Here is a 16,279-nt window from a genome sequence, read left to right as displayed (position 1 = left end):
GAAAAAAGAAACAAGGACCAGGGGTCACAAATGGAGATTAGACAAAGTGGCATTCAGATCAGAAAATAGGAGGCACCTTTTTACACAGATAATCGTGAGGGTCTGGAATCAACTCCCCAGTAACGGTGTTGAAGCTGACACCCTGGGATCCTTCAAGAAGCTGCTTGATGAGATTCTGGGATCAATAAGCTACTAACAACTAAACGAGCAAGATGAGCTGAATGGCTTCCTCTCGTTTGTAAACTTTCTTATGTTCTTATGTTTTCTTCTGTTAAACTTCATGCTGATTTGAACACAGCTCTCGCCAAGATAAGCACCAACTAAGACGTAGCTTTACAGTAAACTAATGTGATCCATCTGCATCTCCATCCATTTGCGTTGCTTTCCATCTTGTGATGTCGATATCCTTCTGTCTGGTGTTGATTGCTGAAGTGTAATGCTGGCTCCAGGGATCAGCTTATTTTGCCTCGCCAGCAAATCAGCACACAAAACGGCTGCGATGCTGGCCCCGGGGATCAACCCAATACGGTCTCTCCAGCGTATCAGCATGACAACTGTCTGGATTGAGCTAAGTAGGGTACATCTCTGGGGTCTTCAAGTGGGCACCTTCCATCCTTGGTGTTTCGTCGACTAGCCCACAACACCTCAGGAGGGCTCAACGGTACTTCTGGCATCCCAGCATCACCCCCATCCATCCCCCACTCAGCTCAGCCCAGTTTACTTACCTGTACATCAGCGTTGCTTTCTTTCTATGGTGCTTGAGATCCCCATCCAGAATCTTTCTGTCTCAACCACAGCCAGTTGCTGCTCCTTTCTGCTGCTTCAGATAAGTTCTTCACTGTGTGACGCAACTCTTGGCCACTGAACCCGACATCTCGGAGAAACCGGGTTGTAGAGTGTGCCACAAATCCTCGACAACCCACCTCCACTGGGTAAACTCGGACTGTCCATCCTCGCTGTTCCGCTTCAGTAGCTAGTTGAGCATACCAAAGTTTCTTCCTCTTATACGCCTCATCCACAATATTGGGTCTGTAAATACAGTATAATCGTAAATCTCGAAAAACTACTCACTTCATTTTTGTATTACTTTAGTATAAATACATGTTAATTTGGATTCATATGTTGTTTTTTTCTGACTTTACGTGAACTGAAGACACACATTTGCCGTTTTCCCTTTGGAAATAGTGATATTTTGAAATATCACTGTCCTGGTCACAAAAGCAAAGTTTATGGGGAATAATAGCCATTTTCTATACTTTTGAGGCATAAGCAATTAGGAAATAACACTTACTACCCAGGAACAAAAAAAAAAAAAAATTGTTACACGGTGTAATCTGTATTTTTGTATAGCTCCTTTCATAGTGGACCACCACCACAAAGCGCTTTACAAGATACGAGACTAGGATGTATGAACTATTCATCAGCTGCAGAGTCAAAACAATGTCTCATCTGAAAGACGGAGCACAAGGATATTAAGTTTGGTGGATGTCACACGAGTCTGGCTGAGCTGGGATATAGCAAAGGAGAAGCCATACCAATGGGGGGATTTCAACTTCCCCCATATAAAATGGGAAAACCCCGTTGGGAGCACGACAGACAAAATTGAAATGGTGGAAATGTCAAATGACTCTTCCCAACACAATTTGTCAAGGCACCGACTAGAGAGGAGGCATGCCTTGATTTAGTCTTTTCAAATAACAAAGAAAGAATAACTAAAACAGAGGTCATAGAACCACTGGCAAACTCAGACCACAACATGGTCTCATTTGAAGTGATTTTTAAAACCCAAAAGTAAAACGACTAAAACTAAGGTTTACAATTTTAGAAAGGCAAGCTATGAAGGTATGAAACAGAGACTAACAGAACTACATTGGAGTAAAATAGAGAAAACATCCACAGAAGAAGAATGGCTGTTTTTAAAAATGTAGTATTAGAGCCATAAAACAATTTCATCCCAAAAGTAGACAAATCTAAATGTAAAACTAAATTGCCAAAATGGTTTGACAGATCCATTAAAAAAATAGAGAAAAAAGGCTCTTTACAGAGTGTTTAAAAGGGACCAAAAACAAAAGTACACAGAAAGAGTACTCAGAACTGCAAACACAAGTCAAAAAGGAAGTTAGAAAGGCCAAGAGAGAAATAGAAATGAACATTGCTAAGGGGGCTAAAACCAATTCTAAAATGTTTTTCCAGTGTTACAAAACAGCAAGAGAACATTCAAAGAGGAGGTTAAATGTCTAAGAGATACAAATGGCAAAATCACAGATGAAGAAAAAAAAAAGATTACTTTTCACAAAGGAGGATACAGACAACATGCCCCACATGTCAAGCTGTTCCTATCCAGTTTTAAATAACTTTAGCATAACCGAGGCAGAAGTGGAGTTTATGTTGACTATGTTGTGGGGAAGCTATAAAAAAGGCCAACAAGATGCTTGGATATATTGTGAAAAGTGTTGAATTTAAAATCAAATGTTAAAATTGTACAATGCATTAATAAGACCTAATCTAGAATATTGTGTTCAGTTCTGGTCACCTTGCTACAAAGAGGATATTGCTGCTCTAGAAAGAGTGCAAAGAAGAGCAACCAGAATTATTCCGGATTTAAAAGACGTGTGACAATCCTGCCTGTAGGGGTGACATCAGACCAGAAACAGGAACCAAATCACTTGCTGCGGGTGAAACTGAGACGCTATGGTGCTCAGTATATTTATTAACACAAAACAAAATAGTTGAACAAAACACACACTGAAAATAAAGGGTGCGTTGGCCAAACAAACAGACAAAACAGACGAACTCAACACTCAACTGGCACTTCCAGCACATCGTAGCAATTGTTTCTCTTTATAATTCTCTCCTGACTCCACCTGTTCTCCACTAAGGAACACACAACCCCGAGCTTCGTGCATCTATATATACACAATTGTGCTGGGATTCAATTACCAATTAGTTATTTACTTGAATCCCAGCACGTGCACTAATTTGTGTACCTCTGTGCTCACATATCAATACCCACTTAAACATGCACATGGCGTGAGTTGTGCCATCCTCGTGTCTAAATACAAATTACACTTTATAACACTCATAACGCATATTTATATCCTGTGTATTTTATACATAAACACCAACATTAACACACTACATACAACATAAAACACAAATAAACACAAAGGGGCGGGGCACTCCGCCACACCATGACCTATGGGAGTGATCCTATGCTTGGGATCACTCAGAGAAGCTCTTCTTACTGATAATATTGGGTCTGTATTTACAATAGCATTATGTTACTGTCACAAAGACGGTCGGAGTGGGGGACGTCAGACCAGAAACAAGAAATAAACGATAGAGAGAGGTGGAGTTTGGTGGAGCTGAGCGAATGGTTTCCCTCAGCATTTAATAAATGAACAGACAGCCAGAAAATAAACGGTTGTAACAAACACAAAAACACAGGACATGGCACATTTGCCAAAACAAAAGAGACAAACAAAATGGACTAACACTACACAAAACACAGTGAGCAGATATTTTAGCTTTAAGTTATTATTTTATTATTTATTACCTCCGTCTCCAATCCCGTTCTCCACTCACTGAACATGTTGCTTTTATGCAGCTGTACCGTGACTCGATTGCTAATCAATCATTCAGTTGGAGTCGCGATACAACTGCACGTGAATTAATAAAATGCAATTCCCCGTGCTCACATGTTATTACGTTTTACTTGCACATGTAGTGCTGTGCAATCCTCGTGCCTAAATACAAATATACATTTTAAACACTCGTGTTACACAGACCTGTTTATATCCCGTGTACCAATGACTATACACCAACATTAACACACAACACAAAGTACACACAGGGGCTGGCACTTTGCCATATATACCCCCCCTTGTGCAAAGCACACATGGCCTCAATGGCCACCTCCCCCCTTAAAATCCCCAAAATCTCACTCAACGTCCTGGGCCAAAAAGAGGGACTTAAGGGGTTGATGGGCTACAATGTTGCCAGTAGCCAGGCTGCTACTGGCCATGCTGTCAGCAGACGTGCTGACAGTGGAGTGAATCTCTCCTTTCGCTGTACCACTGGCGGCGGAAATGCTGCCAATGGTGCGGCTGTCAGCAGATGTGCCGACAGCTCCCAGACTGACTCGTTCAGCCGGGGCAAGTCCAGCAGCGGAAAAGCTGCTTAGGTTGGTGGTCTCCAGACCTCCCCCAAGATCTCCAGCAGCGAAACTGCTGCGGTGGAAGGTGGTCTGCTGACCTCTCCCCCCTTTATAGCCGGCAGCTCCCTCTGGGGGGACTCCAGCCACACTGACCCCTGCGGCCAAACAGAGCTGACTGCGACACCTGGCGAAGCAGTTCCAGCGACTTCAGGTGATTCAGAGCGGCTGGCAACCCAAGGTGATGCGGAGCGGCTGGCAACCCCAGACGATGCGGAGCAACAGACAACCCCAGGCCATGTGGAGCAACAGGCAACCCCAGGCGATGCCAGGCAGGCATCCTTGGGCGAAGCGAGGCAGGCATCCTTGGGTGAAGCGAGACAGGGAGTCAGGACAAGCTGGGGTGCGGGCGTTGGCCCTCTCTTGGCCACTGCGGCTGGGCGGTTCTTCCCTGTGCTTCTCAGCAGCCTATGCAAGGGCTGCTGAGGACCGCCAGCATCTAGTCCTGGTCCATCTGGTGCAGGGAGAGGCAGCTCCTGCTCCTCTCCCCCTGATAGTGATGGAGGCAGAGGCAGCTCCATCTCCACTCCTCGTGATGGTGGGGGAAGTAATACCAGCAGGCATTCATCCTCTGCTGGTGGGGGAAGTGATACCAGCAGGCATTCATCCTGTGCTGGTGGAAAGGGATCCAGCAGGCATTCACCCTCTGTTGGTGGACGGGAACCCAGCAAGCATGCACCCTCTGCTGGTAGACAGGGACCCAGCAGGCATTCACCCTCTGCTGGTGGAGGTGGCGGAGGCAGAGGCAGCTCCTGCTGCTCTGCTCCTGCCAATGGAGATGGCGGAGGCAGAGACAGCTCTTGTTGCTCTGATCCTGCCGATGGAGACGTGTAGTCTCCTGGCGGCGGAGGTGGGAGCGACGTGTATTCTCCTGGCGGTGGAGGTGGGAGCGGCGTGTAGTCTACCCTTATTACAGGGGACTGGTGTGGCTCACCCTCACTTGCTGGGGACTGGTGAGACTCTTCCTCACTTGCAGGGATCTGGTGTGGCTCTCCCTCACTTGCAGGGGAAGGTGATGGAGGCAGAGGAAACACCTGCTCCTTTCCTCCAGGTGGTGACTGTAGGGGAAGTGATACCAGCAGGCACTAACCCTCTGCTGGTGGAGATGGGAACAGCTCCATCTCGGGTTTTGGATCCCCGTGGTCCCCCCGTCTGGGCGCTGGACTCTCGCGGTCCCCCCGCCTGGCCGCTGGAGACCAAGTTCACACCTTCCTCCAGGGAGTTTGGGGTGTGTTCCCTCTCATACACCTCCAATTGCTCCCATCAGCCACAGGACCCGGATGGCTATGGGCATGGACTGGGCCTCCAGCCCAGCATTGTCCTGGATCCAGTCCCTCAGCCTGAAGGCGTCTTCTGACATTTTTTTTTTTTTTTTTTTTTTGTTGTTTTTTTTTAAAACAAGAAATTGGGGTTCCTGCTCTGGTCTGCATCTAGGAGGCGCTGGTAATCCCACGATGACACCACGTGTCACAAAGACAGCTGGAGTGGGGGACGTCAGACCAGAAACAGGAAATAAATGACAGAGGTGGAGTTTGGTGGAGCTAAGCGAATGGTTTCGCTCAGCATTTAATATATGAACGGTTGTAACAAACACAAAAACACAGGACACGGCACATTCGCCAAAACAAAAGACAAACAAAACGGACTAACACACACAAAACACGGTGAGCAGATGTTTTAACTTTGGCTGCTTGTGTGGGGGAGGGAATGGTGAGTTAGGGTTAAAAACCCTAACGCCACATTTCTTTGCTTTTGTGGCAGCGAGTTCAACCCTAATTGCTGCATTAACATAGTTTTTGCAATATTGTGGAAGGGGTGTGGGTAATTCACTGACTAGGAGAAAGACAGGTGTACTTGAAAACACCACACAGGTGCCCAGTTTTATTTTCAAACAGTTCTTGCTTTTTCCGGCAGAGGGCAGTGTTGACCGTGGGCTGCCTATCAACGATGATAGACAGCACCACGGAAATACCACAGCTGGTACGTGAACAGCAAGTGCGCTCGCAGGTGCTGAAATAAATAATAATGAAAACAGCAGGCGAAAAGAACAAGGGAAAATAAAACAGTAATAAAACTACAAATAAAAGGTGCTGCACTCGGCAGCGTTATCCCGGTTGCCGCTACCCGCACGACCCGGATCACCGTCCTATTCTATCGGCTATCTAGCCTGCTCTTTCACAATACGCCGGGGTCTGCCCAAGGATTCCCCGCTCTCTCTCTCTGTCTCGCTGTGAATCTTTATTTTTCTCCCGGCTGATTCCCGGTCCCGAATCAAAGCTTCCGCACTCTTAGCGCGTCTAAGTGGGCAGACCTGAGGAAACAACAGAGCGTTATTTTATAGGACCAACAATCACCCAAGACCCGCCTTTCAGCCTTTCCCACCCCCGTGTCACTGCCATGACTCGCAGGCGGTTGTTGGACGACTGCCGCCCTCTTCCTGCAGCCCGTGAACACGCCAGCAGAGTCAGCACAGATCTCTCCCTGTTACAAATATATATATATATATATATATATATATATATATATATATATATATATATATAGAGAGAGAGAGAGAGAGAGAGAGAGAGAGAGAGAGAGAGAGAGAGAGACTATAGATAGATAGATAGATAACCAAATGGTGGGAGATTTTAATCTTTTACTGTCTACAGCAGTAACAGATTACAATGTTGATAGTTCTACTGGGGGGTTGACTTACTCAGTGTTCTGACACATGAGCATGGCTGCTTTTCCCCAGTTAATGCTGATGGTACTAAAGTGACACAGAGGATCAGAATGGACATCCCCAAAGTGGACGCTGTCTTTGTTGGGACGGGGGATTTGTTTGCTGCCATGCTGCTGGCCTGGACACACTTTCATCCCAATGACTTGAAGGTGAGCTTCACATAAATGTATGTTTATGTGACCACATGACTCATATAATACTTTTGAACCTGTTGTTAATATTAAGATCATTGACAAAACTATTTGAGTATGTTTGAATAATAAGAATTCTAAAAAGTATTTTTGAAATTTCTTTCCAGATGGCTTGTGAGAAAACTGTGTCTGTCATATATCATGTCTTAAAGAGGACAATCGCATGTGCCAAAGGTAAATAATATTTAATGTTTTGAATGATTAATATCAGAGGTGTCCTACTGTTTTAGATTATCACATTCGTGTTTTCACAGCAGCCTTTTCAACAGTTCACCATAAAGATTGTGCTGTTGATTGTGTTGGTTCCAAATTTACATGGAATTTTTTTTTTTTTAGAAAAGTACTGTTGGAGGAAATGAAAATAAATATCTTCAGTCTGGAAATAATAAAAAAAAGTCTTCCTGGTCTATTTCAGCTAATGTTAGTAAAAGATAGTGAAATCAATCAAGTGTTTAAGAACCTCACGATTTTTACTTGCTCATTGTGATGTATTGTATCTCTACACTTCTGCTCAACCAGAACATCAATCTGGGTTTGTCCAAAAGTTTTGAGTGTTACAGTGGCTAGTGAGTTACTTTGGAACGCTCATGTTTTTGTGCTGACTTCCATAGACATCCTAGAATGCTGTAGCCAGTCCTGTTCTATATCGCCTTTTCTGTACTGAGCAAAAGACAGTTCCAGCAGTATATTTTTTTTAAATGACAGCTACCGGTACCAGCTATGGATACCTTTTATAATTTGAATGTTAAAGTGTTGAATGTATCCCTTCTCTTCGTGTGTCGGTTTGGGTATTTGTGGTTTATACCTCCCTTTTTTTAACAATCTCAAATTTTTCTAAGAAAGTTCTTCTTGAAAATTGATCCATAACCAAATCGACAATGATGTCTCAATATAATTCTTAATAATGAAGCAATATTGTTTATGTCCTGCCTCTGCTCACTTATGATTTGACCGCCACGGAGAAAATGCAGCTCTTCTATTGGTTGATTTTATTTTATATAAAAAAAACAAAATTCTGCACAATTAAATTATAAAAAAATGTATCTGCGATCAACTCTTTAGTTGATTAATTGGTCCGATTAATCTGATAATTGGACCAGCCCAAATATATATAGAAGAAACGGGCTTGTAACCGGAGTTCCCCGGTTCAAATCTCAGCTCAGCCACTGACTCATTGTGTGACCCTGAGCAAGTCAGTTAACCTCCTTGTGCTTTGCTTATCAGGTGAGACTCTGCAGCTGATGCATGGTTCACACACTCTAGTCTTGTATTTTGTAAAGTGGTTTGTGATGGTGGTCCACTATGAAAGATTATATTATTATTTATATTGTACATAGACGTCTAATACATAAAACAAGCTATTATTATTAGGCTATTACATTTTTTTACAGTTTTTAAAAACATGAATGCTTTAGTTACGTTTATATTAGGCTATCCAATTGATTGATATAAAACAACATGATATATATATATATATATATATATATATATATATATATATATATATATATATATATATATATATATATAGAGAGAGAGAGAGAGAGAGAGAGAGAGAGAGATGTATTTATAGCTATACCTTATTTAAAAATGTACCGCACATTTCCATACAATCGATTCAACCATTTCATCACTTAATATAAAGAAGATAATAGCCTAATAATCATGAACAATGGGATTGCCCAGATACTTGTAACTCCGTTAACTAGGGATTTCAACGTGTAAACAAAATGCACGGGTAAATCACATACAAAAAAAAAAACTTACTGCACCTTCAAAAACAGACTACAACAGATAGTATGAAAAGGTGCGTTGAACTTCACTATTTACAGACCGTTGGTGAATGAATCTACGCATTTAAAACCATAGATTGGCAACAGGAATCACTATAATGCTACATTCATGCCAACATAATCAATGTTCTTTATTAGAGGAAGTACAGGCAAAAAAAGTGCTGAATGCAAAAGTTTCAATCAAATTCTGACCATACTAAGTGCTAGCAAATCAAGAACACCTGTATATTTAAGGTTTACATTTGATTGGCAGGTTGTTCAAACCCTTTATTAATGTCAGGTGTTTAGTTGAATCAAGCCATCACGCACAAGGACCAATAGTCACATACTTGTATAGATAGATATCAAAAAGTTAGAATGCATACGTTATCAGAATTATAGAAAAGGCAGTCACAGAAAGTGAAGTAAGGTGGCATTACGCCTGTCGAAATGAGAAAACAGGAGTACATGATCGGATTTCGTCCATAGCCATATATATAAACACAGTTGCTATTCATAAGTGATAATTGAGATGGTGGTGATTCAGTGCAGATGGAAATGAGAGTAGCTGGTGCAGCGGAAGAACAGACATTTTGTGGAGGACCAAAACCACAATAAAGAAGCCTACGTGGCGCTGCAAGAATCGGGTGAGCAAAACTGGCAAAAGTTTAAAGAGCAGTTTGAATAGAGAGCTATAGTAAATGAATGGAACAGTGAAGTTCAATTGATGTAATTGATTCAATGGTTACCTGAAGAACAGTTTAAAAAATAGAGTTGCTTATGAAAAACAAAGCTTTAACATGCAAGACTGTGATTGAATATTTAGATGAACATGTGAAAAAGGGAAGCAGGGAGATTCAGCATGGGTGCACTCCAACAGAGCAAGCCAAGGGTGAGACTAGGCCGCTGGGCCACCAGGACGAAGTGAAAGCGGGATGCACGATGGGCGTACATCCTCGGAGGTCTGGCTAAGTTTCAGATGGTAGCCCAGGCTAATGGCTGAAACCAGGCTGAGAATGCAGTGCAGTTAGCAGCGGCCTTGGAGGGATAAGCACTGAGGGCCTTACTCAATCTGCATTTCCACAATGTTATCATTGCCTGGAGCATCACTTCGGGGGCACTGAATCGGCTATGAGCCTGCACCGGCACCTGGCCTCCCGTAACCGCTGCCCTGGGGAGAAGCTGGGCATGTTTGCAGCTGAGATCCGCTACCTAAACAGGAAAGGCTACCCCCACTTCACAACGGGTATAGGAGTACCTGGCCACAGAGGCCTTTCTCCGGGGGTTAAGTCCCATTGCTCTATGCTGCCATGTCAGGCTCACTGCACCAGCCTCTCAGGAGCTTGCGTTAACCCAAGCTAAGTTAGTAAAGGAGGTTTTAGAAGAGGACCAGCCTAATCAGGCCATGGAAGGGGAACCGTCAAGCCGGCTGTGACCACAGGCCCACCAGGGTCGACTCCTAGGACCTCAAAGCTGAAGAGGGAATCACCAGTGAGCAAGAGAGGGCACCCATTGTTCACCGACCTCAAGGTCCCGGCCTGCTGGTTGGATGAACCTTTGCTGGAGAGTACTGTCACACCGCTATCCTACCTGCAAGTCCATCTCCTCCATATCAGCCTGCCCCTGTTGTTCAGCCCCAGCTGGTCGCTGCAAGGTCACCCGAGAGTGTGACTGGTCCTCACCACCACGGGAGGGCCGGGTGCCTGTGACAGGATGGCGTGTGTGGTGACGTCAGACCAGAAGAAACACACAATACTGCGAGATGAAATGATGAATGAATGCGCTGCTGCATGTTTTATTATTATTAGAAAATAAAGGACACAGCACTTGACACCAAAATAAATAGATAAACAAAACAGACTAACACTTAAACAAACAGTGGACTAACAGACAAACAAACACAATGAGTCAAAACAAGTATTTTACTTTACTTTGTTTACTCTCCTTCTCCACACCCATTCTCCACTCACCGAAATCACAACCCCGAGTGAGTGAAAACATGCTGCTTTTATGCAGCTGTGCCAAGACTCAATTGATAATCAATCATTCAAGTGGAATCTCGGTACAACTGCATGTGAATTAATGAAGTGCAATTTCCCGTGCTGACATATTATTACATTTTATTACAATCCTCGTGCCTAAATACAAATATACAGTACTGTGCAAAAGTTTTAGGCAGGTGTGAAAAAATCCAGAGCACCTGCTGTTGTTTTTCTGCACCCCAGTTCCTGTGTTTTCATGCATAGTTGAGTCGCTTGGCCTTGTTTCCACGTCGGAGGTATGGCTTTTTGGCCACAAGTCTTCCATGAAGGCCGCTTCTGACCAGACTTCTCCGGATGGGTGTACCAGGGTCCCACTGTTTTCTGCCAATTCTGAGCTGATGGCATTGCTGGACATCTTCTGATTGTGAAGGGAAGTAAGCATGATGTGTCTTTCATCTGCTGCAGTAAGTTTCCTTGGCTGACCACTGCGTCTACGGTCCTCAACATTGCCCGTTTCTTTGTGCTTCTTCAAAAGAGCTTGGACAGCACATCTGGAAACCCCTGTCTGCCTTGAAATTTCTGCCTGGGAGAGACCTTGCTGATGCAGTATAACTACCTTGTGTCTTGTTGCTGTGCTCAGTCTTGCCGTGGTGTATGACTTTTTACAGTAAACTGTCTTCAGCAACCTCACCTTGTTAGCTGAGTTTGGCTGTTCCTCACCCAGTTTTATTCCTCCTAAACAGCTGTTTCTGTTTCAGTTAATGATTGTGTTTCAACCTACTTATTGAATTGATGATCATTAGCACCTGTTTGGTATAATTGTTTAATCATACACCTGCCTATATGCCTACAAAATCCCTGACTTTGTGCAAGTGTACCTGGAAGAATTGATGCTGTTTAGAAGGCAAAAGGGTGGTCACACCAAATATGGATTTGACTTAGATTTTTCTTCTGTTCACTCACTTTGCATTTAGTTAATTGATAAATATAAACTATTAACGTGTCTATTTTTTAAAGCATTCTTACTTTAAAATATTTTTTCACACCTGCCTAAAACTTTTGCACAGTACTGTACATTTTAAACACTTCTGTGCACAACCCATATTTTATCCCGTGTACCAACTACAATACACCAACATTAACACACTACACGCAACATACAACACAGAAATACACACAGGGGTGGGGCAACATTGCCACAGTGCCTCAGAAGATCCAGGTACCATCGCAGTCCGTGCTATCTGGATGCACAGCTGTGAAGAGCTCTGCCCGGAGCAATGACACTAGCTTTGGGACCTGATGTTTGAGTTCTGCCATAGTTTTGTTCTGCTTTTCTTAAAAGAAAGAAGGAAAAGAAAAGTGAAAGAGACCCCGTGTCGCCACAATATGAAAAAAATTAAAAGGTTTTAACTCTTTGCAGTCCTATGTCGGACTTGGTCCGACATCGTGTAAATCCCTTTCTGGTCCATTGTCGGAGTCTGTCCAACATTGCCGAAAACCATGATCTAACACAGCATGTGTTGCGTTTAAGCCGAAAAAAGCAGAGGTGATGCGTTCCCTAATCATCTGTGATCGGAAAGAAGGTGGAGACAACCAAATCGACCATATACAGGCTGAGCAAAGCAGAATTGAACAGATGGAGACTGAGACGCACAGAGTGAGAATGGCGCAGAGAAGGCAGAGAAAGTCAAGGCAGCCTGAAGACCTTGCACAGATGATGGTTGAGGCAGAAAGTACAGATGAAAGCAGTTTGGATGGTGACTTTGATCAATTTAGTGACGAGGAAGTAAATATTTCTCAAACTGAGGACTCTGAGGAATCTGAGGAAAGTTACAACGATCCATGTGCGCAGAGCGGAGGGTGAATGGAGACGCGCATCGGTAACAATTACAAACAGCAATTTGATGAAGATGGAATCAGGACAGCTACCTGTTTGCCATAAATCCTTCAGGAAAGCAGGTGGGAGAGGTGCGCAACCCTGTGTCAAGAAAACGTGGTCGTCCATCATCAATAGACAGAGAAGAAAGGCTGAATGGAAAAAGCCACATTCCATTTCCAAAAATGAATCAAAGAACACCAAAGACTGTGTGGTGTGCAGTGACAGAACAACAAAAGGGGGGAGGAGAGAGACTGTATGGTTCTGTAAAACCTGCTCACGGCAGCCAGGGTTACACTGTTTTGAAAGATACCATACCATGGACACATACAGAGAATTTCTGTCGCTAAATGCCTTTTTTGTTTGCAAACCTTGCCTGGTGTAAATAGTTTTTAGTTCATTTTTTTTTCTAGTAGTAGCGTGTAATTGATTTGTAAAAAGTTTTGTACCTGTCTGTTTATTCTAAAGGTAATATAATCAAGCAAAAACTCAAATTTTGTGACATTTTGTTACTTTTCTGTGTTCTTCATTGTTTTTTGTTCAAAATGTTGGTACTGTTGTCTTTGTTTAAGGTACTCTTTGGACTTGCACTGCTTTGTTACTTGTTTTAAGCAAAGAAAGTCACTTTATTTCAATTTGAACAGCATGTGGTCTGAAATTTGATTTTGTTCACAAAAATTAATTGGACCTGACCAGCTTGACAGCCGCAGACTAAATGGACTGCAAAGGGTTAATGATTAAAAATATATATCAGGAAGTTTCAGACAAAATCCCTTCTTTTTGACTGTGTTTCTGCTGTTTTTTGTAAAGATTATTCACTTCAATGTTTGTAACATAAAAAATGAATTACATAAAAAAATGTAGAACTGTAGGTTATAACATTATGGACTTAAATTAACTACATAAAGTTCAAAGTGCGTCTGGGTCAACAGCTATTTAAAAAGTACATTTTGCCGCCATTAGAGCTTGTTAAGAGCTACAGACAACTTAGATATTAAGCTTTTTATATGATTATACAGAAAATAAACAGAATTGTATACATTTTTAAATTGTAATCAGTTTATTTTGATATATTTTTTTAAAATCTCAAAATCTCGATCTGGTTGGCTATGGAGTGCTTTTAAGAACATAAGAAGAACATAAGAAAGTTTACAAACGAGAGGAGGCCATTCGGCCCATCTTGCTCGTTTGGTTGTTAGTAGCTTATTGATCCCAAAATCTCATCAAGCAGCTTCTTGAAGGATCCCAGGGTGTCAGCTTCAACAACATTACTGGGGAGTTGATTCCAGACCCTCACAATTCTCTGTGTAAAAAAGTGTCTCCTATTTTCTGTTCTGAATGCCCCTTTTTCTAAACTCCATTTGTGACCCCTGGTCCTTGTTTCTTTTTTCAGGCTGAAAAAGTCCCTTGGGTCGACACTGTCAATACCTTTTAGAATTTTGAATGCTTGAATTAGGTCGCCACATAGTCTTCTTTGTTCAAGACTGAACAGATTCAATTCTTTTAGCCTGTCTGCATATGACATGCCTTTTAAGCCCGGAATAATTCTGGTCGCTCTTCTTTGCACTCTTTCTAGAGCAGCAATATCTTTTTTATAGCGAGGTGACCAGAACTGAACACAATATTCAAGATGAGGTCTTACTAGTGCATTGTACAGTTTTAACATTACTTCCCTTGATTTAAATTCAACACTTTTCACAATGTATCCGAGCATCTTGTTAGCCTTTTTTATAGCTTCCCCACATTGTCTAGATGAAGACATTTCTGAGTCAACAAAAACTCCTAGGTCTTTTTCATAGATTCCTTCTCCAATTTCAATATCTCCCATATGATATTTATAATGTACATTTTTATTTCCTGCATGCAGTACCTTACACTTTTCTCTATTAAATGTCATTTGCCATGTGTCTGCCCAGTTCTGAATCTTGTCTAGATCATTTTGAATGACCTTTGCTGCTACTCCTACTTTTGTGTCGTCTGCAAATTTAACAAGTTTGCTTACTATACCAGAATCTAAATCATTAATGTAGATTAGGAATAGCAGAGGACCTAATACTGATCCCTGTGGTACACCGCTGGTTACCACACTCCATTCTGAGGTTTTTCCTCTAATCAGTACTTTCTGTTTTCTACATGTTAACCACTCCCTAATCCATGTACATGTGTTTCCTTGAATCCCAACTGCGTTCAGTTTGAGAATTAATCTTTTGTGCGGGACTTTGTCAAAAGCTTTCTGGAAATCTAAATAAACCATGTCATATGCTTTGCAATTATCCATTATGGATGTTGCATCCTCAAAAAAATCAAGTAAGTTAGTTAGGCACGATCTCCCTTTCCTAAAACCATGTTGACTGTCTCCCAGTACCCTGTTACCATATAGGTAATTTTCCATTTTGGATCTTATTATAGTTTCCATAAGTTTGCATATAATAGAAGTCAGGCTTACTGGTCTGTAGTTACCTGGTTCAGTTTTGTTTCCCTTTTTGAGCGACCTGGTCTAGTAGCTGCAGGTGTCATTATTAAAACATCAAATGTACCAATGTATATAAAACATATAGGTAAGCAGTTGTATTCTACATTTTTATAGTTTTAATTTACTCATAAACAATACATTCAAGATGCAGTATGAACATAATTAAATATCATATTACTCATATTACATATCTACAAAAATAAAGAAACAATTAAATCAGCAGTAATAAGTTCTTCAAGCCAATGCGTAGTCTCTAAAGCCAAAGCATAAGGACTGTTTTGTACTTGTGAAAGGATACGTTCAATAAAAGTTAATTACAAATGTAAAATCTTATTGTGTTTACAAAATAAACAGAGCAATTTTATAAGCACAATAACCTCTGACAGGAAGTGCAGTAAGACATGTGTTAATGCACTTTTGGGTGGTTGAAGGCACTCAGCCTAGGGCCTTGTGCCTCGCAACGCACCCAGGTGGATCATACATAACAAATACCAGCATTACTACCGTTTACAAAAGTCAGGCAATTCATTACAAAAAAGCTGCAATTAAATTAACTTTAATGGCACAGCTTGAAACCACAAAATTCAGGAAATGTCATACCACCCATTAGGGTTGGACGATAATGGAATTTTTAGGTATCGATTGCCATCTAAAAATTATCATGATAATCGTGATTATCTGCCCAATAAATAAAAAAAAATTATCAAATTTATATTTGAGCAGCATGACAACTGTTTTTTTGCACTACACACTTAATTAAAATTATTTTCTCTATTTTCATTGCATTTTGTTAATGTCGTGTGTCCAGCACACAAACCTTAAGTGCATTTTTGTTTTTTGCTTTTCTTTTCTTAAATTTCTTGAATGCATCTGTTAATTTTAAGCTACATTTTTACACAACAGTACTAATCACATACATTTGGTCACCATCGCAACTGTAGCAAAAACTGGGGTTAGGTTACCGTGCTGCTCTACACTTGCAAGCATTTGTGTACCTTTTTTTTCTTAAAGGTGAACAGCCTCTATACATGAACTCCCCAAATGATA

General features: G+C 41.8%; 1 protein-coding gene across 2 annotated transcripts in view; it reads left to right on the top strand.

Moving 5' to 3' along the window:
* LOC121328102 (pyridoxal kinase-like) overlaps nucleotides 1–16,279 on the top strand; it is a 145,924-nt gene that overhangs the window by 116,105 nt on the left and 13,540 nt on the right. For both annotated transcript variants that reach the window (XM_041272591.1, XM_041272590.1), the window contains 2 exons: nucleotides 6,951–7,087; nucleotides 7,237–7,303. In XM_041272591.1, the coding sequence (XP_041128525.1) occupies nucleotides 6,951–7,087; nucleotides 7,237–7,303 (204 nt within the window). The remainder of the gene's footprint in view (nucleotides 1–6,950; nucleotides 7,088–7,236; nucleotides 7,304–16,279) is intronic.

This window comes from Polyodon spathula, chromosome 15 (genome assembly GCF_017654505.1).
Source record: "Polyodon spathula isolate WHYD16114869_AA chromosome 15, ASM1765450v1, whole genome shotgun sequence".
Taxonomy (NCBI): domain Eukaryota; kingdom Metazoa; phylum Chordata; class Actinopteri; order Acipenseriformes; family Polyodontidae; genus Polyodon; species Polyodon spathula.
The sequence above is the reverse complement of the archived record's forward strand: the minus strand, read 5'-3'. Positions and strand labels throughout refer to the sequence as shown.